The 27,274-nt window shown below is 52.4% G+C and overlaps 2 protein-coding genes across 3 annotated transcripts; both read right to left on the bottom strand.

Moving 5' to 3' along the window:
• Nucleotides 1-218: 218 nt before the first annotated feature.
• CCIN (calicin) lies at nucleotides 219-4,821 on the bottom strand. Its single transcript, XM_043891036.1, has 2 exons — nucleotides 4,000-4,821; nucleotides 219-2,169 (listed from the first exon to the last, which is right to left on the bottom strand). Exon 2 carries the CDS (start codon nucleotides 2,067-2,069, stop codon nucleotides 303-305), a length of 1,767 nt encoding a protein of 588 aa, XP_043746971.1. The 5' UTR covers nucleotides 2,070-2,169; nucleotides 4,000-4,821; the 3' UTR covers nucleotides 219-302.
• A 1,284-nt stretch (nucleotides 4,822-6,105) lies between these two features.
• On the bottom strand, nucleotides 6,106-26,183 carry GLIPR2 (GLI pathogenesis related 2). Of its 2 annotated transcripts, XM_043891037.1 has the most exons (5): nucleotides 26,038-26,171; nucleotides 16,714-16,822; nucleotides 16,262-16,365; nucleotides 14,108-14,185; nucleotides 6,106-7,584 (listed from the first exon to the last, which is right to left on the bottom strand). In XM_043891037.1, the coding sequence occupies exons 1-5, from the start codon at nucleotides 26,048-26,050 to the stop codon at nucleotides 7,424-7,426; spliced, it is 465 nt and encodes a 154-aa protein (XP_043746972.1). In that variant the 5' UTR covers nucleotides 26,051-26,171; the 3' UTR covers nucleotides 6,106-7,423. The 2 variants fall into 2 exon arrangements, with proteins under 2 accessions (XP_043746972.1, XP_043746973.1); XM_043891038.1 differs by lacking the exons at nucleotides 14,108-14,185; nucleotides 16,262-16,365 and having other exon boundaries at nucleotides 7,518-7,584; nucleotides 26,038-26,183.
• Nucleotides 26,184-27,274: the final 1,091 nt, after the last annotated feature.

The raw sequence follows: 27,274 nt of genomic DNA, 5'->3' as shown, positions 1-27,274 counted from the left end.
TCACCCACCCAGGATCCCCTTCCAGCCTCTGCTTGGATCCCTTCAATGATGGAGTAGCCCTGAATCTTCACCTACCGGGAGCCAGTGCCCAAGATATGCCTCAATCCCACCCACCAGGAACTCTTTCAGCCTCCAGTAACAGGGCATCCCTGAATCTCCCCCCACTGGGAGTAGCCAGAGCCGAGGATCTCCACCTTCGGGGCCGAACAGAGACTAAAAAGGAACCAACACCTTCCTCTCTTTTTCTCTCATTAAATTGTGAATAATAATGCATTTACTTATTCTCCCACTTAAAAAGTTGTTTAAATCCTTTGAAGAATCTTGCAAGGTAGCTTGGCTAGACAGCAGGCAGGACAGTCCAATGCCTCCGGTGGGGGGGCCAGGGTCTTCCACTCGCCTGCCTTTTGGTCCAGCAGGTAGGCATTTGGGTTGATGGTATAGTCCTTTGTCTGGACATCGCTGGCTGTGGTGACACCTCCGCACACAAACACTCTATTGTCTCCCACAGAGCATATAGCGTGGGACACATCCAAGGGGCAGTTGTTGGGCAAAAGAGGCACGGAGCTGGTCGTCTTGTTGGCCTTCACCTTCTGCAGGTTGATCTCCACACTCTGCCGGTGGCTGTACACGCAGAGGATGTTGTCTTGATGGAAAGAGAGCAGGGGCCGGTGGTTGAACTCAATGGGAAAGGTGATACACTGGACCACCTCCCCAGTGTTGGTGTCGAAGCAGTCCACCACCCCGACCCGGGAGATGTAACCCTTCACCAAGCAGCGCCCAGTGACAATATACAGGTTCCGGTCACCCTTGGTGATCACGGCTGTGCCGTCCATAGGAATGCTCATCTTCCCTGCCAGGCACCAGGCCTCCTTGCGCTCATCATAGCGGTAGATGTTAGAGACATAGCGCCTCGGGGCGATGCTGCCCCCCACCGAGTACACTGTTCCCCCGCAGGTCACCATGGTGTGGAAGACAAGCCCAATTGGCAGGTCGGGCAGCTTGGTCCAGGAGTTGTCATCCATGTCATACCGCCAAGCCGTCTTCAGCCCTGAGATCTGCTCCGTGGTCCCACCAGAGATGTAGATGTAGCGGCCGGCAGAGGTGGCGCTCAGTGCCGCTGCTCGGTAGGGCATCTCTGAGAGCTTCAACCACAGGTTCTCCTGGATGATGTAAGCAAACACGCCGTCGTTGAACTTGCCATGGGCCTTCTGGCCCCCTAGGATGACCACTGAATCAAGCAGGGCCCCTTTGCGCTGGTAGCTCAGCAGGCTGGTCGGCCTCTCCTGCTTGCGGTCCACAAGGACGCTTTCAATCAGGGTTGAGTGGGCTGAGCTGTTCTCCATGCACAGCAGCTTGTTGCTGGCATACATTAGCGTCTTGTTGGAGACAGCGTTGAGGTTGATGTAATTGAAGAACTTCTTGAAATACTTCTCCCGCTCATCCTTCCGGAAGCATACCCAATTGATAAGTGCGTTGAGAGCCTGGTCTTCGTTGAGTACGTGCAAGTTTTCATCTCGGAGCAGGCGGCCGAAGATGACAGGTGGACAGCGCATGAAGTGCATGCAGCCCTCAGGACTGGCCCAGTAGTGGAAGTTGTCCCGAATGCCAGAGTAGGCCAAGTCTGACACCTCTTTGAGCTCAAACAACTCAGCCAAGAAGAGGTAGCGCAAGCAGTTGGCACGGCGGATGGACTTGATCAGGAAGTCATTGCAGTGAATTCGAAGGCGGGGTGTGTTGAAATACTGGGCCCCACGAAGGAGCTCTTCCACATTCTGTTCTGAGATCACCACCTTGCCGCTGTAGAAGTAGTCTAGGAGCTGGTCCACTGTGGTTGGACTCAGGTAGTTGGGGTCAATGGTGATAAAGAGCTCATCGGTGGTCTTCATGTCATGGTTGGAGATGAGGTTCTTCACCAGCGGGGAGACTGCAGCCAGCACATTGCGATGTGCAAAGAAGACATGGTGGTCCACAGTCAGGGCTATGTCCCAGTACTCTTTGCGTTTTCTCTGTTTGTTCAGGTTCTGCAGTACGAAGCTGTTGTAGTTTTTCTCAGTGAATTCCAATTTCATGGTGCTTCTTGCTGGGTGAGACAGAAGATCAGCAGCAGGTACTGGAGAACAGACTTTCTCAGGCCTTTGGGATTCAGATTGATGGTTGTTTGCAGAGCAGCTGATCAGGGAGGAGTGGGAATGAGAGAGAGGATGATGTCATAGAATGGATGAGGTCATCACAATGCAGGCCCCCCTCCCTGAGGCCTTTCTCAGAGGCACAGGGCTTTTCTCCCCTCTGATGGCTCTGATCTGCCAAGGCCAGATACCCTGCCAGGACCTGGTCCAGGGCCCAGAACTCAGGAGGAAACTCAGAGATGGGTCACAGCTCCCACCTGGGACCTTCAACCTCACTTCAGGGCTGCTTCTGGAATGTCAGGGCCAGTCTGGGCGGGGCTCGTATGGGGAGGGCTATTAGGAAAGCTGGGGTAAGGATGTTTACATCATCTAGAGGAATGTACATTGCACAGGGGGGAAACCGAGGCCCACAGAAGAGCATGAACTTGCCCAAGATCACGTAGCCAGTTGGAAGCAGATCAGGGCCTGAAACCCAGTCCTTCTGGAACCCACCCTTCCGGGATGCTCCTAACTACTCAGCTTTCCTCTGTCTGTGATTCTCAAGCCCCAAAGCACCTTTCACTGCCAAGGCTCCTGGATATTAGAGAAGAAAAAGCTCTGTCCTTTGGCTTCTGACCTTTGCGGCTACAGAAATCATTCTTCACATTGGGTTGGCCAAAAAGGTCCTTCGGGTTTTCCCCTAACAGCTTTCGGAAAAATCAAACGAACTTTTTCGCCGATCCAATAAAACGGAGAGGTAGCAGCCCCTCAGAGAGCAAGGACGCAGGAGTTACTCTCGGACCGGGGGATGGGAGGGCCCTCGAAGCCCTGATTATTTCAGTTTCACGGAATACCGGGCCATTCTGTCCACACTTCCAAGTCTCTAGCTTGTAAAATGTGGGGGGCTGGGATAGGTCAGCTCTCCCCGCCAGCTGGGGACTTGGACAAGTTTCTCATTCTCTCTAAACCTCAGTTTCCCCCGCTGTGAGATGGGAATAATAGCTGCATCCGCTTAAAAGATGGTTAAGAGTTTACAGGAGAAAAGGACCGGAAAATGTTAAGCCCAGTGTTTGGTTCGCAACAAACGTTCAACAGATGCTAGCTGCCATTTCACTAGTTCGCCTGGCTGGCTGCTCCTTTGGTAAACACTGGTGGTTCTCTGGGATCGCGGGCAAGTCTGGAAATCCCCATCGCCTCGGGGTGGGCTCCGTGCGGCGGCTCAGCCGCGCGGTGGCGCTGGAGAGTCATCTCCCGCCTGGGAACCGCGCGCTCCTCACCGCCCCCCGCACCGCCCCCTCCGCCGACCCGATCTCCGCCAAACACCCTGTGCCCATTTTCCAGACAGAGGTAAAGCCTCAGATAGCGGGCGCACGGCCGGGCGGCGAGAGAGGACACATCCAGAACTCTAGGCCGCTCCCTTGGTGCCCCGCCGGGTGCCACGTCCACGGCCCACCCCGCCTCGAGCCGGCGTGGGGCTCCCCGAGTTCCCTCTTGGGCGCTGCTGTGCCCAGGAGGGGATAAGGACCAGCCGGAGCCTCCCACGGAGGAGGGCCGGCTCCTGCGGGTCCCACCCGGACCAGCCTTCGAGGGCTCCCAGCACCCGGCTCAACAGCGTAGGCCCTGGCGGCAACGGCAAAGAGGAACGGAGAGGACTTGGGCTCGGACCGCACCCTTGATCCCTCCAACTTGGGCCCTGAGCCCCGCTCCTGACCGTCAGGCCGTCTTTAGCGTCTTTCCTAGGAAAACTGTCGCTGCAGCCTTGGGACTGTGAGCCTGCCAGCTCTTTCCCTCCCTGCGTAGTCAAGTTCTCGTTATTAACTGCCGGTCTCTCCCTCCTCCCTTCATTCCAGATCTGGCTTTTTCTTAATTTGAAAATTTATTTTAGAGTACTTACCTTTTAATGCTATATTTGTTCACCTTGACGTCTCCAGGGTGAGAAGCACTCAGTCTCTTGAGATACGTGTCTGCACAAGGCTAGAACCTTCTGTTTTCCCCAAGGGAAGGTTTGGCTTTCTGCCCTTCCAAGGACTAGCTCTGTGGCTTAGGTGAGTTCCACCTGGTCCCTTCTCTCCCTATGAAGATAATTAAGCTCTAATTGCTTCTCCAGCTCTGATCTCTGGAGAGGAGAGGCCGCTATGATTCAGGTGGAGAAGGATGAGGCCTCTTGGTGCCTAGGCCAGACACTTATCACTTCCTTTGGCTTCTAGGCCTGCCCACCCAGGGGTAGGGGATGAGTGGGTCATCCATCACTCCTTTGCCCCCGCCCCCACCCCCACGTTGATGGCAGAGGTGGCCATGCCCCTCTGTTTTCGTTTCAGGTCCCAGAAACCATGGCCGGAAGATCTCTCATCAGATGCTTCCTTCTGTTTTAAGAAAGTTAGGTTTACAGGGTGTCCTGGAGACCTTAGAGGATCCAGTAGACTTATTTCCATGTGCCAGACCTTGTACAGCTAGACAGATTGTGGCCCAGAGAGGGAAGGGGCTCATTCAACTCAGTTCACAGAGCTAGGACTGGAAGCCAGGGTGCCTGACTCCTTCCTCTGCCCTCTGGCTGCAGAGAAGAGGTGGCAGTCTGGCTTGTCTTCTGCTCATGTGGAATTTGTGGTGGTGGTGATTTAGTTCCTAAGTCGTGTCCAACTCTTGCGACCCCATGGACTGCAGCCTACCAGCTCCTCTGTCCATGGGATTTCCCAGGCAAGAATTCTGGAGTGGGTTGCCATTTCCTTCTTCAGAGGATCTGTGTGACCCAGGAATCGAACCCACATCTCCTGCATATTGCAGGCAGTCTCCTGCATTGCAGGCAGATTCTTTACTGACTGAGTCATCAGGGAAGCCCTTGAACTTGTAGGAGTTGCCATCTTTACAAAATCCATTGTAAGAAATTAGATTTGTGCCCACTCACTCAGCCAGCTTTGGTGTCTGGCTTGTCTTCAGCTTAGAAATCTCCCCTGGTCTGCTTGTTCCTTACTCCAGCCAAATGAAGAAACAAACTCCAACCTGACAGGCTTGGCTCCCTGCCAGGGCCCATCAGCCAGTTAGGTGTACGTGTGTATTGGGTAGAGTATGTCCCTAGGAGCTACAGGATGTTCAATGACTGGTCGTTGAGTTTGTCTTGTTCGTAGTAGCTGCCCAGGTATGGCCAAGGCCCTCAGCTTCTTGCACAGGTCAGCATTTTCTGTTGCTGGAAACTGCCTGGAGGGTGGGAGTTGGGGAGGCCTCTATCTAATATTTTATCCTTCTGGGGACCACCAATTAATATATCAATTTGTTGGGAAGCCCTGAAGAAAATGAAGGGTATGTTTTAAACATAGATTTGGCCTGGAACTGGAAAGGACAAGAACAGTCTTCCTGTCTTGCCACCTGTTTTATACCTCTAACAACTGGCTTTCTCACTTCCATATATTTCCAACTCATAACTGGGCTTACACATTGCTTTGACTGGCCATGGTCTTAATTCAAACTCATGGCATCCTTATTTTTTCAGTTCCACTGGTCAATTCTCTCTGTATTTCTTAGCTCAAATTCCTGGTCCATGGCCAGGCTAGGGATTGGCTGCCAAGAATCACATGTCCACTCTAGTCCTGTCAGCTATGTGACGGTAGGTCACGTGATTCAAAACAAGTCTACAGGAGAGGGGTTGGAGGTATTCAGAATCCCATCTTGAGGGATTCTCCCATCAAGATGGGCGATACCTCCCATCAAGAGGTATCCCATCTTGAGTTATCTAAGATGGGAACTCAGAGTTATTGATTACCTTAGTTACTGGTTAAGAATCAGGCACAAGCGACTTCCCTGGTGGTGCAGAGGATAAGACTTCACCTTCCAATGCAGGGGATGTGGGTTTGATCCCTGGTCAGGGAACTAACATTCCATATGCCTTGGGGCCAAAAACATAAAACAAAAAACCCAGAAGCAATATTATAACAAACTTGACAAAAAGATTTTTTAAATGGTTCATACCAAAGAAAACCTTAAGAATCAGGCATGAATCACATGGGAGTAAGATATTACACTAAAGACTTTATTGCTATCCCTGGGTGAGATGAAGGGCACAGCAGAAGCCTGTGTTCACAACAGAGACCTTCAGGAAGCAGGTCTCAAAGACTGGCCCGCAGACTCCCAGCCCTGCTGTCTCACTGCCCGGAGATGCCATGGTTTCAGGGACACACAGCTCGGCCCCTCCCACCTGGACCATATGGAGTCCTGATTTAAGAGGACTTTGTATAGTCTGAGGCAAAACGCAGGACTAAGTCAGCGCCTCTAAGCCCCCGCATGGGATGTCTCTTTGGAACACTCGGGCCTGTGACACATTCCTGGAGGGAGCGGCCTCACAGCTGCGGTCACAGCTGCCAGGAGCAGGCTGGGGCTCCCCCCCTGCGTGGGGGGACGGCACAGGCTGGAGGGCTTCCTCTGGGGACTCTGAGTGAGCTCACCCTCACCCCCGCGCTCACTGACTTCATCATCCAAGGCTGCTTGGCCAAGAGCCCAGGCGGAGTGAGGGGCTTTCTTCCAGAACAGGCCCCGGGCCACCAGGCAGAGTGGGGGATGGGTGAGTCGCAGGCCTGGCCCTGCTCCCTGGAAACCGAGGTGGTGGTGGAGGGGCGGCATCATGAGCTCTGAAATGCCAGAGGATCTTTAGAAAAAGAGGGTGGGCCGAGGGTGGTGGAAGATAGAAAAGTGCAAGGAAGTGAAGCTTTTTTCTCCATTTGTTCTTTGGCAATCCCACTAGAGAATTCCAGGAGGTGTGCAGATGACATCATGTCTTACGACTGAGAAATCTCAGTAATTCCGTGAAATGGAGTCTCTGCCTACCCTGTATCTCTGATGGAAACTGCTTTGTATTTACACGTTTAAAGCTGTATTTTTTGTTACATTTAAATGAGGGTTTAATATTCTTAAATATCTACCAAAAGTAGATTACAATGCATGAAGGTCCCATAAGATGAACTTCACTTTCTCAGCATCACAAACAGTTGGAATAGAGAAAGTCCAGGGATCGGGGGTGGATATAAGTAAGAAGGTACAAAAAAAGTTTGCTTTAAAAAATTTTTAAAAAGTTTAAAAGTTGAATTTTTCCTCTCAAAGTCCAAATAACTGTAGCCTAGGGAATCATTGAGATAGAGGCTTTGTATGCTCATTTCTTTGATGAGAATGATTTCACGCACAACTGTCTAACCGAGTGTGTGTGCAAGAGACTCAGCATCACACTCACAAGCACACACACCCACGGGGACAGACACACAGCTGAATTTCGTTGTTCTAGGCACTTCATATCCAAGTTCTTGAGTCTGCCACCTTCCCATTCCACTGGACAAATATTACTTCTTTGGAGGCAGGACATTTTCCTCAAAGAAGCCCTGGTTGACGACATTCCCTGCTGGGAAGTATCTGGCCACGACAAAAGAGGACCCGTCACTTGCAGACGCCTTCCCCACTCCCATCTTCTTTGTATTCTTCCATACCATGGCTGTGAAGTGTCCTGTAGGAACAGGCATGGGGAGAGGGAAACGGGCTAGTTAGCAAAGCCTGGAGAATGGTGTTTCAAGGGACTCTTGAACTCCTGCACCATCCTGCCAGGTGGGGGGAAGCTTGATCTTCAATTGCCAGTCAGAAGAAGGAGGCACAAGACACTGACCAATTTTCTAACACATTGGGTCCTCTCAATTAGCCATATAGACCCTACTCATCTCACTATCCAATGCTCAAAAGTTTCATGGTCTCCTAGAGATTATGGCAAAGCCCAGTGACCCCAACAATTAGGAGGTCACCCTACCTTGCTCCTACTTCCACCCCTTGCTCCAAACCACACTTTCAAGGTCACCAACGATCTCTGTGTTCCTTCCCAATGGTCACTTATTGTCCTTATCTTGCTTGACATCTCAGGAACATTAATAGAATAGATTCCTGTCCCTTTCAAAGGACTGTCCTCTTTTGGTTTCCTCTCTTGGCATTCACCCCGCATCACTCACTCTTCCTCCTCCTCTTCCGTCTCACTTGTGAATACTGGAAGACCTGCATTTCCCAAGGTTCAATCCTGGGCTTTTTTTTTTTTCCTGTTGCCCTCTTCAGACCATTTCATCTTTCCTTGGCTCCCAAATATCTTTCTCCAGCCCAAATCTCTCCTCTGTGTTCCAAACACAACTACTTACTTGACATTTCCACTGGGATGACTCACAGGCATCTCACATGTAACCTACCCAAACCTCACTCTTGATCTTGGTCTCTCCCGTTTCCATGACCAGTAATCCTCAGGGTTGCTCTGCATTCCTCCTCCACCTTCATTTGCCCACAAACCCTCATTCAATCCTGAAGAGTCTAACTTCAAAATACATCTCTAGTCCTTTCATTCCCAAAACCATGGTCTCAAGAATGAACTTTTCTCACTTGGATCACTGCAATAGCCTTCGCCTGACTCTCCAGCATCCACCCTTGCTTCCTCAATTTACATTCCATTGATGTAACCAGAGTGATCATTTTGAGACATAGATCATATCTGTTTACTTCTCTACTTAAAAATCCCTCCATTGCATCTAGTTGCACCTAAAATGAAAGTGAATGCTTTGGTCCAGTGGCCTCCTTTCCATCCCTTGAACACATCCTGTTATTTCTTACTATGGAGCCCTTGCACGCACTGGCCACTGTATGCAATGCTCGTCTGATGACCAGTGTTTTCATGTCCCTTAGGTCCTGGCCCAGATGTCACTTGTTTAGAGAGGCCTTTCGCAATCACTCTTATTTCCTGAACACCTCCCTCTCAAGATGGCCTTACTGTACTGTTTCCCGCCCTCACAGCATTCTTACCATTTGCAGTGATATACTTGTTTGATTACTTGCTAAGCACTTGGCCCCTTCACTAGGATATGAGCCCCATATGGGCAGGAACCAAACTGATTTATTTATCAAAATATGTGGAGTACCTGGCACAGCCTGACACATGGAGTGTGAAATAAAACTTTGTGGAATGAATAAATGGAATGAATGAGTGAATGAATGAAAGGCATATGGAAGAACCAACCTGGACTAAGTTCTGCCGTCACTGGAAGTGCAGGCCTTGTACGTTTTGAGCTCTTTGAGACCCAGACAAGTTAGAGCCTCCTTCAGTTCCCTCTGCTCTGAGCCACATAGCTAAGTTCCTTCTTAAGATATTGCTGGCCCCTCCAGACGCTTGTGGCTGCTGAAGCTTCCCAGTATCATTCTCCCACTGCTCAGGCTGCCTGCCCAGCACTCACTGGTCTTTTCCAGCTGCTAACATAGCTTAGCTTCTAACTCTGCTCTTGTTTTGGGGTCAAAGAACTGATGCTGTAACATACTCTTTGCTCAATGACCATAAATTCTCGTCTCCTGGGAGCAGAGATCAGGAGTTCATCCTTTCCACCTTTACCGCTGAAGATTCAGAGAGATCCTTTGACAGGTCAGTGGGATATTTACTTCCATGTCACAGAATGGCATTCATTTTCTAAAAACAACCCTGAAGAGATTATGTTTCCTCTTTGAGAGCAGGCACCATATTTGTGTTCTTGGTACACAGTAGATGCTTAATACCTGATGAAGAAAGGAAGAGACAGAAGGAAGGAGGAAGGGGGAAAATTGTGATCAGAGTAGCTAAGCTTCCCACTGGGTGGTTAAGAAAGAGGGTAACCACTTTATATTCATTAAGATGGATATTAATTTTTTTTTTAAATAACAAATGTTATTTGTTGATGGGGATGATGGGGAGAAATTGGAACGCTTTTGCTTTGCTGATGAGAATGTAAAAGGGTGCAGCCACTGTGGGAGGCAGTATGGCAGTTCCTAAAATAATTAAATATAGAATTATCATATGACCCGGTAATTCCACTTCTAGGCATACACCCAAAAGAACAAGAAGCAGGGACTCAAATATTTGCACACCAATGTACATATTATTCACAATAGCTAAAAGGGGGAGAGAAAACAACTGCCCATGGATAAACAAAATGTTTTTGTATAAGGAGAATAGTCAAATTCATGGAGAAAAGTAGAATAGTAGTTACCAAGGCTTGGCCAGGGGCTGGCAGGAAGGGACTGGTGTTATTGTTTAGTGGGTTCAGAGTTTCAGTTTGGAATGATGCCAGCGTTCAGGAGATGGATGGTGGTGATGGGTGCATAGAAATGTGCGTGACTTAACCCCAGTGAGCTGTATGCTTAAAGGTGGCTAACATGGGGCTTCCCTGGCAGCTCGGTGGTAAAGAATCCGCCTGCCAATGCAGGAGACGTGGGTTTGATCCCTGGTCAGGAAAGATCCCACGTGCCTTGGAGCAACCAAGCCTGTGTACCACAACTATTGAGCCTGCGCTCCACAAGAGAAGCCTGTGTATCACCGCTGGAGAGCAGCCCCCGCTCTCGGCAACTAGCGGAGAGCCCAGGCAGCAAGGAAGACCCAGCACAGCCAAAAACAAAACGCGTAACATTTTAAAAAATTATAAAAAATGGTTAAAATGGTAAATTTATGTTAAGTGTATTTCACCACAAAATGAAATAAACAAAGGTAGGAAGGAGACAGGGCTGGTATCCACACTCTTCCAGTCAGGGAAGAGACAAAGTTTCCCACTGTGTCTCGTATTTGGTAAGGACTAAATAATCATTCATTGATTAAACTGTTTTTCCCCTATAGATGAACTCTATAATTTATAAAAATTTATTTATTATTTTATTTGGCTGCACTGGGTCTTAGTCAGAACATGTGGGATGTAGTTCTCTGAACAGGGAACCTGGGCCCTTTGCATTGGGAGCTCAGAATCTTAGCCACTGGACCAGCAGGGAAGTCCTCATTTTTATAATTTTTAAATGTAGGCATTATTTCTTTGTCTACATCTCTAAAAGATTTGTGATTACTAAATTCTTTATGAAAACAACCAAAACATAAACACTAACCTGCAGGACTGGTGTGATATAATCAAAGCAAGAATTAAAAGGAAACAAACGTTAACTACGGTTATGCATCCTGACCATTTACCCTTAAGCTCATGTTATCTATTGCTCAGTACACCCTGAGTCTCACCTCAGAAAAGAGGAAGCACTATTTTCCAATTCATCCTTGGTCCTTGAACTTTTAATCACATTTCTTTCATCTCCAGCTCTTCAGCAGCGTTGCCAGATGTCACTGCTTCTATGGACTGCCTTTTCATGAAGGCTCACACCCTTTTGCCCACAAGCCTTTTCTCCAAGAGACCACATGCTTTGGCCGCTGACCTACCCACTGTCTCCATCACCCAGAGAAGGAAGAGCTGCCATTTATCCACTGGTTGCCAAGAAAATGATTACAGACGCCACATGCACACCAACAGAATGAATGTCTGTGGAAGCCTTTTCCAAACAGATAAAACTAAGTCATCTTTCCTCTGACTGGAGAGGTTTCTGTCTGCACACAGATAATTAAGTCTGGGTATTTAGAGATGAATTACAGGACACGGCTTCCTTAGCAACCATCAGATACACACTGGTTTCTAACTCTAAACTACTAACAGCTTCCTTCTTTTTCTTTTTTTTCCCAAAAGGATCACATCCTCTTTCCTGCTATGGACCCAAACTTTCCAGAATATACATCTGAAAAACACATTAAATAAGTTACAGTATATCCTTGCAAGAGAATAAAAGAGAAAGCTCTTTCCCTATTGATATGATACAGTCTCTGCTAACCTGCCCTGTGAAGAAAGCAAGTGTAAAACAGATCACCTACCTGACACCAGAGTATAAAAAAAAGGAAAAACCACAACTTTAGGTTCGAGTGACTCTAAAGGATACACAGAAACTGGTATTGCTGGTTGGGAGGCAAAGCGCTGGAAGTCAGGGATGGAAGGAAGACTGTCCACCTTATACAGCTTGCAGACCTCATGTCATATAAATGTACTACTTATTCAGAATAAGTCAACAAGCCTATGCATTAAAAAAAAAACCAAAAACCAAAACTCAAAATAAAGGACCTGCAAGAAGCTATTTCTCTCAGCACAAACAGAATTGTGTCCTTCCTCACAAGACTCTGACCTGGGTAGGGGTGGGGTGGGGTCAGGGGTATTTTGAAGGCTCTTTCACCTACAGCATGGGCCTGGTCAGGGACGCCCTGAATCATGGTGCAGTGAGAAGCAGCTCTAGGGGTAGCTGACGCAGGGGGGACAGGCCTGAGTATCTTTAAGAGTCTTGCAAAACCCCTGCTTCTACCACCACCCAAAGCTGTGCTCCTGTCCAAGGGTCAGGCTCTGTGTGACCGCAGCCATTGCCCGCTGGTGCCTGGGATGGAGTAGGGGCTGTTGGCTCTCGGCTTTTCCTCTTGAGGGGTGGGAGATGTAGAATAACAGACAAGACAGAGGGTCAGGGATCGCGGGAAGTTGAGACCAATCCCCAGCTCTGACACTTGAGAGATTCCTACCTTGGAGCAGAGACCATGGAAGAAGCATCAGATTGAAGATAGAAGGTAAAGAGAAGTCTTTTCCCCTTTCTGGGCCTCAGTTTCCTCCTCTGCACAATGGGTGGAATAAAGCCCCACCTTCAAAAGGTACTGCAGGTTGTGGAGGTGGAGACGCTTTTTACTATCAAGCGGCGTGTCCACACGAGCAACACCAATAACTTGCTCTGACACATGTGTGACTGCTCGTGAATCTTGCTCACAGGATGAAATAAAACATCTTCTGGACAGTGACCTTTATGAAAAGAAGGCCAAGTTCTGCCTACACATCGTTGGTCACTGGTAGGAGGCGGTCACTGTTGCTGCTTCACCTCTCAGATCTAATTACGGCAGAACGGGCAGTTCTCTCCCAGGGCCTGGCTGCAGCCTCCTGGTCCTGCCCCACGGGACTGAGAGGAAACGCCTCGGTGCAGAGGCTGCTACCTCTGCCCACACGATTGCAAGAACCCCTGCCCCCAAGGGTGAGCGCCAACCACAGGAAACGGTGACTGGCTCTCAGAACATGTCACTTCCTGCTTCTGAAGCGTCCTCCAGAGGGTGGGAGGCTGTCAGTGTCCCCACCCAAGGGTGGGGAAGAGGAATGGCGGGACGGATAGAGAATCCTCTGTTCACTTCCTCTGGGGCCTTCTGGTCAGAGGAACTCCCAGCTGCTTTGAAACCATCCTGGGCCCCGGGTGGACGTGAGTCAGTTCTGAGGAAAAATGAGCCTGGTGAGGCCTGTGAGGGGCAGGGGGGACCCAGAGCAGCTGCCCAGGGCTTTGGTAGGCTAACCATTCACTGCTCACATGGGCGGTCCATGGGAAAGTCTGGATGGTCCCATGGCCGGCTCCCTGCATCTAAGTCCCGGCTCTCAGAGTGTCCCATGGAGGCCACCGCCCTGTGCCTCTCCCTCGGGGACAGGGAAGGACAGGGCGCTGACCCAGGTTCATGGAGCTCACAGTGCCAGAGCTGAGACTGGATCCAAACGTCTCTGCATTCCAAGCTGACCTGAACCACACACTGGTATGCAAGGGAGCAGGGAGACTACCTGTGAGGTTGGGAGGAGGGGGTGTGGGGGGGGTGTGGGGGCAGGAGGGTGTGAGGACCAGGGGAGGAGTCAGTGGCTCCGCAGCTTTCCTGATGGCCCCAGGAAGCCACTGGCAGTTTAATCAGAAGAGCAGCATGGACAGGGAAGGTCTCAGAATACTCTGGCTTCTGGAGAGCAGGCCCAGGAGTAGGATGACGGATGACAAGCGCTGAGGTACCACTCCTGAAAAGACACACTCAGCAGCTTTTCAGCCCACAGCCTCTGCACGCCACACTCCAGGCATCTGGAGAGCGCCGAGCTGCTGCGGCAGGAGCCGGCAGCTGGGGTACTCTTGGATGGAGGGGTGTGTGTACATATGTGTGTGTGTGTGTGTGTGTGTGTGTGTTTGAAGAGGTGGGGATGCTTTTGCCCTCTGGGCAAAGTCAAACCAGAGAAATATGGAAGAAGTAAAACAGAAGGAAAGTGACTGATTTTCAGGGGGTTAGTTCCTCTGAAGTCAGACCCAGACTGCAGCCCCGCCCCGGGCCAGGTCACTGCTGCGTCCACATCACTCACCGGTCCCAGAGGTGAAGCCAGGCTGCTGAAAGTTGTAGTTCTTGATCTCACTGTACCATCTATCAGCCACCTCCTTTCCTGTAAGGCAAAGACACTGCTGACAACTCGGCAGCAAAATGAACCGACTCCCTGTTCCTTCCATCTCCCATAAGCCCCAAAGCACCCACCCCTCAGTTAGACATTTCATGAAGCGCCGACGGGCTGACATGGGGACTCTTGCCCTGGAGCACATCCAGGCTGAAGGGAGGGCCTTCTTGGGGGTTGGGAAGAGCCCTGACCTGAGGTCGGGGGGCCTGTGTCTGTGTCCTTGCCCTGCCACTAATTGGCTGTGCAATCCTGGGCAAGGCCTGCCCAGTTCTGGGCCTCTCTACAACAGGACTGAATGCAACATACTCCAAGGGCTTCTAACAATGCTGCGAGCTTTCCGGAGACTCTGCCCTCATCCCACCGCAATACTTGCTCCTGACACATCCACAGGAGGAAGTGTAGTTGGGCTGGCGGGTCAGGGTCTCTGCTGCAGGCAGAAGGGCCCTCTCCTGGAGCATCCACTGGTCACAGCATTCCCCTGGGAGCAGTTGAGCTCAGGGCCAGAGGGCAAGGAGCCTTGGGCCTCAGGGCAGTAAGTCTTGAACTTTAACAAGTGCACGAATCACCTGGGGCTCTTGTTAAAATGCAGCTTCTGACTCCGGCAGATCTAGGTGGAGCCTGCATTGCTAACACATTTCCAGGTGCTGTGGCTGATCCATGGACCACACCTGGAGTGGCAGGGCCTCTGAGAGCAGTGGGAAGCTTTTCAAAATTACTGATGCCTGATACTGACTGTTATCAGTGTCTCTGGAGGAGAGATCAGGCACTATACTTTTTTTTTTTTAATTTTTTATTAGTTGGAGGCTAATTACTTCACAACATTTCAGTGGGTTTTGTCATACATTGATATGAATCAGCCATAGATTTACACGTATTCCCCATCCCGATTCCCCCTCCCACCTCCCTCTCCACCCGATTCCTCTGGGTCTTCCCAGTGCACCAGGCCCGAGCACTTGTCTCATGCATCCCACCTGGGCTGGGGATCTGTTTCACCATAGATAGTATACATGCTGTTCTTTTGAAATATCCCACCAGGCACTATACTTTTAAAAAGCACCACGGAAGATCCCAGGGCGCAGCGAGGGTGGGGAACTGCTGCCCTAGAGGCCACCCACCAATCCCCTCTCAGTAGGGATGGGGACACTGGGGCCATGGAGGGTAGCAGACTTGCTCAAGGCTCCACGGTGAGCCAGCGAGAGGCTGGGAGGGAGCCTCATCTCCTGCTGGCTCTTTCCCGCCCCCCTCCCTTCTCCCCATCGAGGCCCGCAGCCTGAAACTGGGGAGGGGCTGCGGGCCTCGGGCTCTACCTTCCTCAGGGGCAGGCCCATGCTTCTCGTGGAGCTCTGCCTGGAAACAGAGGACTCCAGGGCCTCCCTGGGGAACCCCCAGGAATGTGAGGCCAGGGAGGGAACAGTCATTCTCCTGCAGGGGAGGGAGGCGGTCAGAGCTCGAGGTGGCTCTCTCCAGCATTTTTCCTAAAAAGCCACGCCAGCACTGTCAGAGCCAGGAAGTCCACAATGTTTGGTCAGTGTGGTGGGATCACCATCCAGGTTGTGACTTTGGGTGAGGAATTGCCTTTCCCATTATTATTACTTTGTCCAACATGGAAAAAAGCTCTATTGCACTTTTCTCATGAAAACAGTTAATACACAAGCACTGAAAAGACTTTTGGAAGAACGTGAGGAAAGTAAAATTCTTCTGTAACTGGGGATGCTGCAGCGCCCACAGGGTCAGGCCGAGACTCGGCACAGAAACGGTCTCTCCCCCGCCCCCACTCTCAGCTGGGAGTTCTTCTGCAGGGGGTGCGGGGGCGGGAAGTCTGACTCATCTCTGTGTCCCTGGCACCCGGCACAGGCCTGGCCCTGAGCTGGCCACTGGAGCCCTTGTGGTGAACTGCAGTCAGCCCCTGGGGGCAGACAGAGAGCTCTGGGCTTCTGTTCCCTTCTGGGCAGGTAGCGCATCACGCAGACACTATGAGGACACTGAGGAGGACTTCGGGAGGAGCCTGAATACTGGATGTCCCAGGCCCGGCTCAGGCAGTGGGTGGCAAGCTGAGAAAGGACCCACCTGTCTGATCGTAGGATGCCCATGCCAGGTTCTCTCCACACTGGCCACGACTGGACTCTGGGCTGTGCTTGAGGATCCTCGTGCTGGCCAGGGCCTCTGAATACCTGCAGGAGTCCACGGTGCTCCCTTAGAGCGAGTACAGCCTGGGGAAGCCTCCAAAGTAGGAGCCCTAACCTAGTACGGCTGAGCTTCCGTCCCTGCCCTGGGCTCGGGGAGGCAATCAGGAGCATCACACCTGCATCACTTCTAAGCCCCTGCTCCAGTCCCACTCTACAGAGGAGCAAACTCGGGCTCAGAGGAACAATGGGACCTGCCCGGGTAAGTGGCAGAGGGGCTATTCAAGTATGGCCATGTTTGCCCCGCAAGCCCGCATCTCTCCTGCATCCTGGAGCCCGTCCGTGACTGCCGCAGGGGCAGCACCGTGAAGGGCCGTGGGCGCTGGGGGCACTCACTGCTGAGCCTCCCGGTTGAGCTTCTTGCAGAGCTTCAGTGGGGGGACACCATGCTGCCGCCGGTACTCATTGTGGGCCTTCAGGACCTCGTCGTTAAACTGCTTGGAGGCTGCAACGAGTTCAAGATGGAGACCATCTCAGTGAGGAGAAGAGAGCCACGGGAAGTAGGAAAGTACCCTGCGGGCTTCAGAGCATGGCCCAACTCAAACCTGAGGCCCCATGGCCAGGCTTGCTGCCCCAGTGTCTGCACACCAACACCCCCAGGACGATGTAGGGCCCCATGGAGCATGTAAGGAATCTGGGTCTTTATTCATGGCAATGGGAAGTGACTGACTTGGGGAAGGGGGGTGAGCCAGGGAGATCTCTGTTTCTAGAAGACCCTGCTGGCTGCTGAGTGGAGGACGGGCAGAGCAGATGGAGTGGGGCGGGGTGCTGGATGGTGCTGGACAAGGAAGAGCAGGACATCCGAAAGAAAATGTGTGAAGGAGACTGTATATCTCAGGTGGGACCTATGGTACATGCTACGGGAGGGCTGGGAAGGGCTGCAGATGGGAGCTCAGAGAGAAGAGGCCTGGCCGGGGAGCAGGGGTACCCGCACTGCCCCAAGACAGAGGGGCAGATGGAGACAGGAGGACCGACCAGGGCAGGACAGCATCAGGAAGTGGCGAGAGGGGGAGAGTGTGGGAAAGAATGCTGTGGGGGGGGGGGGGGTGGTGATCAGCTGGCCTCAGCAGGTGAAGGAAGGTATGTCCAACTGGGTCCCAACCTCAGAAGGGGCAAGGCCAAAGGGGCTGGAGTTGGGAGAGGAGAAGTGGTGAAGTCAAAGGTAGGCCAGGTCAGCAAGGGACAGAGGTCATATCAATTCGGATCTGAAATGGAACTTCATCTATCCCACACCCTCCATCCATCTCTCCATCACTCATCCACCCACCTACTGACTCATGATGTAAGCAGCAGGGTCCAACCACCCATCTATCACCCATCCAACCCCAGCTCATCTATCTGTTCATCTGCTCTCCGAGTGTGTCCTCTGTGCCAAGTCCCGTACCATATGCCAGGGATTTGGACAAGGTACCTACGTCCTTCCCTCAAAGAGCTCACACCCAGGAGGGAGAGAGTCTTGAGAACAGCAGCCAGCAGTGTGGCAGGCTCGAGGTGCGGGTGAGCACAGTGCAAGAGGAACCTAGAGCAAAGCAGCCTACCGTGGTCTGGGGATCAGGAAGGTGACCCCTGATTTGAGGCCCCACAGATGTCTGAATAGGAGCTGGCCAGGCTAAGACTCTGAAGGTGCTGACCTCAGCCTTAGGAATCTGGGAGGATGGGCGGACCCCCTGCCATCACCATGGAAATGGTTGAGTTACATGTGAGGGCCACAGGGGGTCCACAGAACTGAGCTAGTCCCCTCTGGCACGAGCCTGTCTCTGAAGCCTGCTGTGGGCAGAGGGTATAAACCAGAGGATGAGAGAAGCAGCCCTCCACCCACTGGCCCGAGTCACCGTCACCAGCCACCTTTCTCCTCCTCTGCAGTCTTTTCCCCCAGAGGCCTTGGAGATGAACCAGCAGGGTTCCTCTTCCCCTCCCTCAGCCAGATCCCTCAGGTCTCCTGGGCCTTCAGATTGAATCCCCTCGGGTCACTAGGGGACTTGAGGGAAGAAGACCCAGGGCTTGCCCTCTGGAGCTTTGGGCTAGACAGTGACCAGGAGAGGGAAGGAAACTGCAGGCCAGGCCAGTGGTGGCCAGCGGTCACAACCTCCAACACTCTGGGGGCTGATGGGGCAGTCTGGTGGGGTCCAGTCATAGTGATGGGAAGTGTGACAGGGACGGGAAAGAGGTGCCAAACGCCAGGATGTGGGAGGTCTGGATTGACAGGCAGAGACGGGGAGACGCTATGACAAAGGCGTGGAGGTGAAAACCGTGGCCATGGTAACAGGTCATAAGGCAGAGGGTGGAGCTACCACCTGAAGTCCTCAGGCCTGTGTGGCCGAGAGCGAAGGTGCTGTTGAATGAGGACAGAGTTTCAGATCTGCAAGACGAAAAAGTCCTGGAGATCTGCTTTGCAGCACTCTGAACACACTTTACTAAAAAGTGGTTAAGGCGGTGAATTCTATGTCATGCGATTTTTACCAGAATTAAAAAAAAAAAGAAAGATTTTGGGGGACTTCCCTAGGGCTCCAGTGGCTAAGATTTGGCACTCCCAATGTGCAGTGGTCAGGGAACTAGAACCCACACGCCACAGCTAAAGATCTCATGTGTCACGACTAAGACCCAGCACAGCCAAATAGTAAATATTAGAGAAAAAATTGGGGTTTCACATGTTACTGATAATGGAGTCACAGAGGCTTTTAAAGAATATCTCAGGTGGAAGTGGCAGGAATCACAGCAACTCATGGGACCCACACTGGAGCCTCACCAACAGGACACTAAGGAGTCAGTAGGGTGGCCTGGTGGCCAGAAACCCATGGCTCCTGGGCGATGTGCTGCTTGCCCTACACAAGCCCGTGTCCAGCTGCAGCTCTTCACCCAGCCCAGCCCCCAGCCTGCATTAGAGTCAGTGACAGTCTGAAGTGTGTACAGAGGTGGTGATGAGGTGAAGAAGGGGCTGGGTATGTGGTCTCATAAGGGATGGTAGCAAGAACTGCAGAAGATCAGACTTTGGAAGATGCAGCACAGGTCCCTGCTGAATTCTGGGGCCCCACAGGGCAAAGTTGGGAACAGTGGGTGGAAAGGCAGGATGACGGATTTCAGCTCAGCCTGAGAAAGATCTCCGTCTCCATCAAAGCTTTCCGAAGACTGAAAGTGCTGCCTCACATGGCAGTGGGCTCTCCAGCACTGGGGGCATACAAGCAGGCGATGCCGCTCAGAGGAATGCAGGCAATGGAGGCCCAGTCAGATGACTTTTAAGTCCCTTCCAATCCTGAGGGTGAGGGTGAGAGGAGGCAAGATGACCGACTGACCCCAGACTTCCAGGAGTCAGTGTGTGTGTACATGCAGGGGCAAGTGTGGGTACCCACAAAGTGGGGGAGGGTCTCTATCTGAGTGACAGGCCTGGCTAGGCCCACCCTAATGTCCCTTGCAGCTCCTATGTACCAGTCAGGCCCCGGTGGGACACCACGAAAGACGCATGGGTCTGAGTGGCGTGGGCAATGGTGACCACGGATGTATCAGGGAAGGCCCCCTGGAGGAGGTGATGAGGGGGCAAAGGCGCGGGAAGGGCCAGGGCAGAAGGGGACTGGTATACGTGGTGCTGTGAGAAAGAGGTGGAGTTATGGGGAATGGGTGGGTCACTAAGGCAAAGCCAGTTTAAAGATAGCCCTGTGTGATACAATGGACCCTGGACTGCTCAGGCCCTGAAGTCTCCTTGGCAGTGAAAGTGAAGTCGCTCAGTCGTGTCTGACTCTTTGTGACCCCATGGACTGTAGCCTACCAGGCCCCTCTGTCCATGGGATTTTCCAGGCAAGAGTACTGGAGTGGGTTGCCATTTCCTTCTCCAGGGAGTCTTCCCAACCCAGAGAAGGGACATATAAGGCTGCTGAAAACTAGGTCACTGCAGTCCCAGAATGTGGGAAGTACTGAAACAAAAAGTGAAAGTTCCAGCATCAGGGTTTCTAGGAAGGAGTCAGCAGGGTCGCCCTCTCTGCCTGTCACTGACTGGAAAGCCTGGGGGCCCCATAACCACACCCCTGGCTGATGGAGGGGTGCCCTCCCACCTCAGCAGCCAGTCCCAGCCCAAGTGGCTCCTCTGAGCAGAACCCGGCCCCAGGGAGGCAAGAGACCTCCCAGGGACCACACCCAGCAAGAGACACACCCACTTCTGTAAAAAGACCTGAGGACAGATAAACAGAAGAAAAAGAGAACCCACCCATCCCTGCATCAGGCAGGGGGAGACCTCAGAGCCACCCCACGATGGGGGAGGGAGGGTTATGGCTTCATTTTGTAGGAGGGCAAAAGAGCATTCCCAGGTGGCTTAGCAGTAAAAAAAAAAAGTCCATGTGCCCATGCAGGAACCGTAGGAGATGTGGGTTCAATCCCTGGGTTGGGAAGATCCCCTGGAGGAGGGCATGGCAAGCCACTCCAGTATTCCTGCCTGGAGAATCCCATGGACAGAGGAGCCTGGCAGGCTACAGTCCAGGGGGTCACAAAGAGTCAGATGTGACTGCACACAGGCTGGCAGACTGAGGCTCAGAGAGGTCATACAGCCTCAGGGTACCAGCCTGGAATGAGGGAGGGCCTTCCTTCTGCTTGTTGGCCAAGCATTTCTGGGTGCCAGGCCTGTGTATCATCTGATTTACTTTTCACCACCTTTGTGGGAGCTTTCACCACTGTACCCATTTTTTGGATGAGGAAACAGGCTCAAGAAGATAATCTGTCCACGTTCCCACAGATGGTCTAGGGGTAGGCCCCCAAGGAGGGGAACCACGACACTGAACCCCAGCCCACTTCAAGGGTCACCAGACAGAGGAAATCACTGAGAAAAGGGGGCCAGTAGACCTAGGAGGAGGATCAGGCCCAGTGAGGCTGACAGCTGCCTTCAAATCTTTGAGGGGAAAGAGGAGGAAGAAGGAAGAGAGAAGAAAAGAACTAAGATTTCTCAAGCACCTCCTCTGTGCTAAGCCCTTTGTAGACAGACCTGCCCGAGTCGTCCCAGAGGAAAGCCAAGGGCTCCATGGTCCTCAACTGGGGCTTAAGGTCAGAGCGGCTGGAAGGGGCTGCCTGAGATTGGCTCCCGCGGCCAAGGGGAGGGGGCAGGCCAGGGTTAGGTGGAAGACAAAGGCGTCTTGGGTGGGGCTGGACTAGGGTCTCTCAAAGGTCCTTAGGGCAGAGCTCCTAACTGTGGAATAAAGACTCTGAGGAGGGCCGTGCCCCTCCTCCCTCACAACTGTTGGCTGGAACAGACCCCTCCCTCAGCATTCGTCCTCTTCTGGCCTCCCAGAGCCCAGCTGACTCATTTCTCAGCCCTCTTCCGACTCCCCATCCAAGAGGCCCAGGACCTGCAGGGCCAGAGCTGGAATTATGAACAGGCCCCTTCTGTCCCCTGGCAAGAGGCTAGAAAACCTTTGGGGCAAAGCTGGTTTTGCTAGTTTATCAGGAAGGAAAGAATAAAAAGTTGATTAAAAAAAATAAAAAGAATGAGTTCCAGATGGGTAGCTTTTTCAGCCTGGGTTCCAGGAAATTCAAGAGGCAAATCCCAGCTCTGCGTTTTATTAGCTGTGTGATCTTGGTAAAGTTGCTAAATCACTCTGTGCCTCATTTCTTCCATACACAACATGGGGATAACAGTATCTACCTCACAGGGTTGTTGTGAGAATTAAATCAATCTTTGTAAATGCTTTAGATCAGATCTGAAACAAAGTGAACCAACTATAATTCAACTAAATGTCACCTATAAGTATTGTCATTACTGTGGGGCAGAGACCCATTAGCCTGGGTTTGGGGGGAACTCCCCTCCCTGATTTTACTGGGAGCAGGGCTGCTGGTATTTAACTGGGTCTTTGATGACCTTTTTCAGTACCTCTGAGCTCATGTACTTGCTGAGTGAAAAAGTGAGCACAAGAACAGATGAATGAGACTCTCACACCAGCACTGAGGACATGGTGCTTCTCATTATAGACGAGGAAACTTTAGTCTTTGGGAGGACATGTGACTTGCCCGAGGTCACACAGTGAGTCCACACTGGAGTCAGATCCAAGAACGTCCCTCCCTTGCCCTGTATCTCACACACTTTCCACCTTACACGCTTCTTCCAGACCCTAAGCAAGAATGACAAGGGTGTCCCAGGGTATGCCTTAGGCTGCCCCTGTGTGGGCGGATGATGGTCACGGAAGAACCGAAGGAGGCAGGGCAGGGAGAGCGCTTGCTTCGCCAGCAGAGAGGCGGTCTCTCTCCAGCCCTGCCCGCCGCCACCCAGGCCTGCCTGCCAGCACGCTGCCCTGTTTCCTCATCTGTGTGAGAAGGAAGGATGACATCTGTGGTTTTCAAAATAGCTTAAAGCAGGGAAACCCTTTTTTGAACCTTTCTTTAGAATCAACAGATGAAAACAGAACTGTGGGGACTAACCGGCCCATGCGGCCTTCCCCTGCAGAGGCGTGAAGGCCCTGCTCTGTAGAAAATTCCTGGATAATTTGGTCCCTGGAGGTCTTTCTGCCCTGATGACCTCTGGGGCTAGGAGATGTGGATCGAGGGACAATAAGATTCTTAGCGATAGAGAGTGTGTGGTTGTCCTTCAGGGCTGGAGACCAGGCTGAGAAGCAGGTGACGAATGATCAGGCAGGCAGGTCAGCACCCAGCTGGGAAGTCAGAGAACAGGGTGCAAATGTTTGTCCACTGTATGAGCTTGGGCAAAGTACTCAAGCTCTGTAAATCCATTCAGCTGATAATAAGGGCCTCACAGGCTGTTACAAAAATTGGTAACACATATGAAACACCCAGCTTCAAGCCTGGCACACAGTAGGGGCTGAATGATTGGCAATCGCTATTATTAGGGACCATATTAGAGGCTTCCACTGAGCCCCAGGCTGTTGCCTTTCTCTGCTCAGCTGCAAACTGAAGCCCAGCAGGAAGATGTGGGCCAGGGGCTGGACCTAGGAGTCTCTGAACACTGGGCTTCCAGACTTTAAGCTGTGTTGGTTGTGAGACACTTTCCAGCAATGCCCACTACCCCAGTAGCTCTGCTGTATATCTGAGGTTAAAGACTAGAAAGAGATGGGCCCCTGTGCAGTGATGAGGAAACTGAAGCCCAGAAGGGGCAAGCTCCTTACGAAGGTCTTTACAGAACCACAGAGACCCCCTCTCTGGATGCACGCCTGTGATGTTGCCTGTCCTCTGGGCACAGACAGTCTCAGGCTGGTGGCCTGGAACGTCAAGTTTGGGCCTGTGTAACCCAGAAAAGTAATTTTCTCTTGGGGACCCTTAGGGGAGCTGAATACTATCCAGGGGGCTCAGAGTCTTTGGGGGAGATGAGTAGAATGCATGTGGCTAAGGGTCAGTATTCTGGAAGGTCCCCAGGTCTGTGGAGGTTAACCATGGGAAGGGGGCGGAAACTGCCTGAACCAGCTCTAACTTGCTTTCTGCCACCATCCTGGAGACTCTGCAGGACTCCAGTCTCTGCAGTCCTAGAAGGTGTCATCACCTTCCTGCACCTAGACTCACACCACTTGACCTTTCCTTCTTATTCACAAGTTAGTTACCAAGTCTGCTTGAGGCTACCATCTTGAAAATCCATCCCCGCTTCTTCTCCAGTCCCTTAGATGTTTCTGTTATCTCTTGCTTGAGTAACTGCAACAGTTTCTCCCTGACCCCTACCTCTACTCCCTCTCCAGCTGATCCACCCTGGAACAATTCTGGTCCCGAAGCTTTTAGATCAATGCCTTTCAATGGCCCCCCAGGTCTCACAGAGAAAGTCCAAAGTTCCAAGACACTCGAGAGTCTGACCACCTCTTCCAAGAACCTTCACTGGATGCTTGGGAAAGAGATCCACCCCCCACCCCCAGCCCACCACAAGCTCCCACTGCTCTTCACCTGCACCTGTCTTGTGGCTTGGATCGCTCTCCACCTCTTGCTAGAGCCATGTACTGCCAGTTTCTTCTACAACCAGCTTTCTGATGCATTTTATAAACCACACAAACACTCCTAAGGGCAGGGGCCATGCCCTCTGCAGCACTAGGTCCACACGTTGATACAGAGCTGACAGATGATGGAAGGGAAGAACGAGGGAGGGAAGGAAAGATGGAGGGAGGGAGAGAGGGATGGATGAGCAGAGAAAAATGGGCACCCAGCAGTTCTGGAAAACTGTTTCTTAGGAAAGAAGCCAGAAACAACTGATTAGAATGTAGCTTTAGATAATTTGTGGACTTCCTCCTAATCTGTAGAGAAAGGGACTAATTTCCCAAATAGGGATTTCAAAGGGCCCTCTCACATCTGCCATGCTCTCCCCCACCCCCACCACTAGCCTGTTCTTTAACTGCATAATAACTATGCCACCTTTCCAGACTGCCAAAGACCCTGGGGATGATACCGGCCATCTTCTTTGTATAAACAAGGAAACAGGCACAGAGAAGGAAAGGACTTCGCTCAAGATCACACAGCAAGTGATTAGCAGAGCCAGGCTGAAAGCCAGACCTGCCACTGCAGATAAGGCAGGCTAGGCTCAATGCCAGAGAAAGTCACTTCCTCCAACACTGGTACCTCAGAAGTCCAGATCTTGAGGACGGATTCAGGAAGAGACCCAACTTTAAACCATCTGAGGCTGACAACTTCAACTTTCCATGAAGTGGGGCTTTTGAACTCTTCAAAATCTGTTCATTCAAAAGCCTCCTGTGAGGCATGAACCATACTGAGATAGACAGGGGTCCTGGCTGTCAGTGAGGAGTTGGTGGGAAGCAGATCTTTGGCTGGGTAGAGTCCCAACCTGATAGCTGGGAGGGCTGCAAGAAAGAAGACACCAGGTCAGGAAGTGGGGTGCGGTACTAGTCTAGGTGTTGAGCCTAGAAGGATGGGGAGGATTTTCAATTTCACCGAAGTGGGAGAGGTGAAGTGGTGGTGGTGGTGAGCGCTGGGAAGGGGAACCCAGGGGAAGGATCCAGTGCCATAGCTAAGTGCAGAGGCAAGAAAAGGGTGATGGCCAGCTCCCTGAGAGCCCCACAGTGGAGCTGAAGAGTGTGTACTATGGGATGGAAGTTGTTCGGGAATAACAAGAGGAGACCTGGGTTTTAGAAAGTTCACCATGGCAGCCACCGTGGTGAGGATGGACAGCAGACAGGTCAGAGAAGGGGGAAGCCTTTGTGTGTACTCCTGTGTAGCCTGAATCTGGCACGGGGTGGGAGTGGGGTGCCTAGAGGAGTAGGCACAAGGATAGAAGAAAAGGATGCTCAGAGCTGTCTTTCGCAGGGTTGGTCGGGCAAGCTGCTTTGCATCAAGAGATCTTGTCACAGTTCTGTGGCTTTTTCCAACTCTAGCCCTGTCCTGAAACAAAGCAAAAGCCACGCCTTGGCCGGACTCAGCGCTAATCCCATCAGCGCCTGGAAGCCCTCCCTGACGCAATCTCTGGCTCGCAGACGGGAGGACCCTCCCTCTGTCTCGCCTTCGCTCCCTCTCTCCCGGTGGCCCGACGGCCACCTCGGCTTCCTGGCTGCCCCGGAAACTGCCCTCTCCATGAGCCCCTCCATCCTGCACCCTGCGGTCCCACAGCGGCCGGAGCCGCGTCGCCCAGGCGGAGGTGGTCGACCCACTCCCCCTGGGCATCCAGCCAGCTTCGGGAAGAGTGACAGCGAGGACCTCGGAGCCCCGAGCCATCACCGCACCCGGGTGCTGCTAGCCCGGCGGGCTCACCTGATTTGCCCATGGCAGGCTCGGCGCGCTGCTCCGCTCCCGCTGCGCTGCGCTGCGCTCCCTCCTGGCCCGGCGCGGTTCAGAGCCGAGGAGGCCGGGCGGCTACAGCCCCTCCCCCGGCGCCGCCCGGCCCCCGCCTTATAAGGCAGCGGCAGCTGCAGGAGGAGTTGCCTGGGGCCACCCGCCGACTGCCTGGAGGAGGCACCGCGCCCCGGCGCCGCGCGCGCCTCCGGAGAATTTTGCCCGCCTGGGGCCGCTCAGAGCTCTCCAAGTGCGGACGGGAGCCCTGGCTACTGGCCCCGAGCTGCCCCTCTCCGGACCCCGAATGGGGGTGCAGAGGGAAGCCCGCGCCTCCTACACAGTTCTTGGTAGATGCTCAGAGACTGATTCGCTAAGGGGACCGCAGGGCTCGTTGTCGGGGAGTGAGGGACGGTTCCGACCCGCGTCACGAACCCGCGTGACCAGGGCTTGGTGCTCTCCCTGGAGCGGCCTGACCCCCACAAACCCCGGGCTCCGGGCTCCGATGTACGTCTCGTCCTCTCCGCAGCACACACCCTCTGGTGTGGGTCTGGGTTGGAGCTGGGCATTTCCCAACGCTCCTCTTCCCCGCGTGGCCGTCCCAGGGAGGCTTCTGCAGTCCCGTCTGTCCCCTGTCCTGTTGTCCCTCGTTGCCTGTCAGACCAAGCCAAATCCCCCCCCACCCCTGAATTCTGGCGGCAGACCTCCTCCTCAGCTTCCTAATTTCATCCCATGCTCCAGTCAAATTAGACTTATGAGGTGGGGGGTTGGGGGCCCACGCCGAGTGGCTTGCGGATTCTTAGAGTCTTGGTTCCCAGACCAGGGATCAAACCCCGCCCATGGCAGGGTCCAAACCGCAGATTCCCAACCACTGGACTGCCAGGGAGTTACTCTAACTAAAAAGCCTAAGATCATGGCATCTGGTCCTATTACTTCCTGGCAAATAGATGGGGGAAAAGTGGAAATACTGGCAGATTTTATTTTCTTGGGCTCCAAAGTCACTGCGGATGGTGACTGCAGCCATGAAATTAAAAGACGCTTGCTCCTTGGAAGAAAAACTATGACAAACCTAGACAGCATATTAAAAAGCAGAGACATTATTTTACTGACAAAGGTCCATGTAGCCAAAGCTATGGTTTTTCTAGTAGTCCTGTGTGGATGTGAGAGTTGGACTATAAAGAAAGCTGAGTGCCGAAGAATTGATGCCTTTGAACTGTGC

This window comes from Cervus elaphus, chromosome 29 (genome assembly GCF_910594005.1).
Source record: "Cervus elaphus chromosome 29, mCerEla1.1, whole genome shotgun sequence".
Taxonomy (NCBI): Eukaryota; Metazoa; Chordata; class Mammalia; order Artiodactyla; family Cervidae; genus Cervus; species Cervus elaphus.
The sequence above is the reverse complement of the archived record's forward strand: the minus strand, read 5'-3'. Positions and strand labels throughout refer to the sequence as shown.

Excerpts from the sequence above, each read along its gene's own strand:
- CCIN (XM_043891036.1), bottom strand. The coding sequence starts at position 2,069 with ATGAAATTGGAATTCACTGAGAAAAACTACAACAGCTTCGTACTGCAG.
- GLIPR2 (XM_043891037.1), bottom strand. Across the intron at positions 16,366-16,713 it reads CTCAACCGGGAGGCTCAGCA|GTATTCAGAGGCCCTGGCCA; the intron begins GTGAGTGCCCCC and ends GGACTCCTGCAG. Across the intron at positions 7,585-14,107 it reads TGGCTTCACCTCTGGGACCG|GACACTTCACAGCCATGGTA; the intron begins GTGAGTGATGTG and ends CTGTTCCTACAG.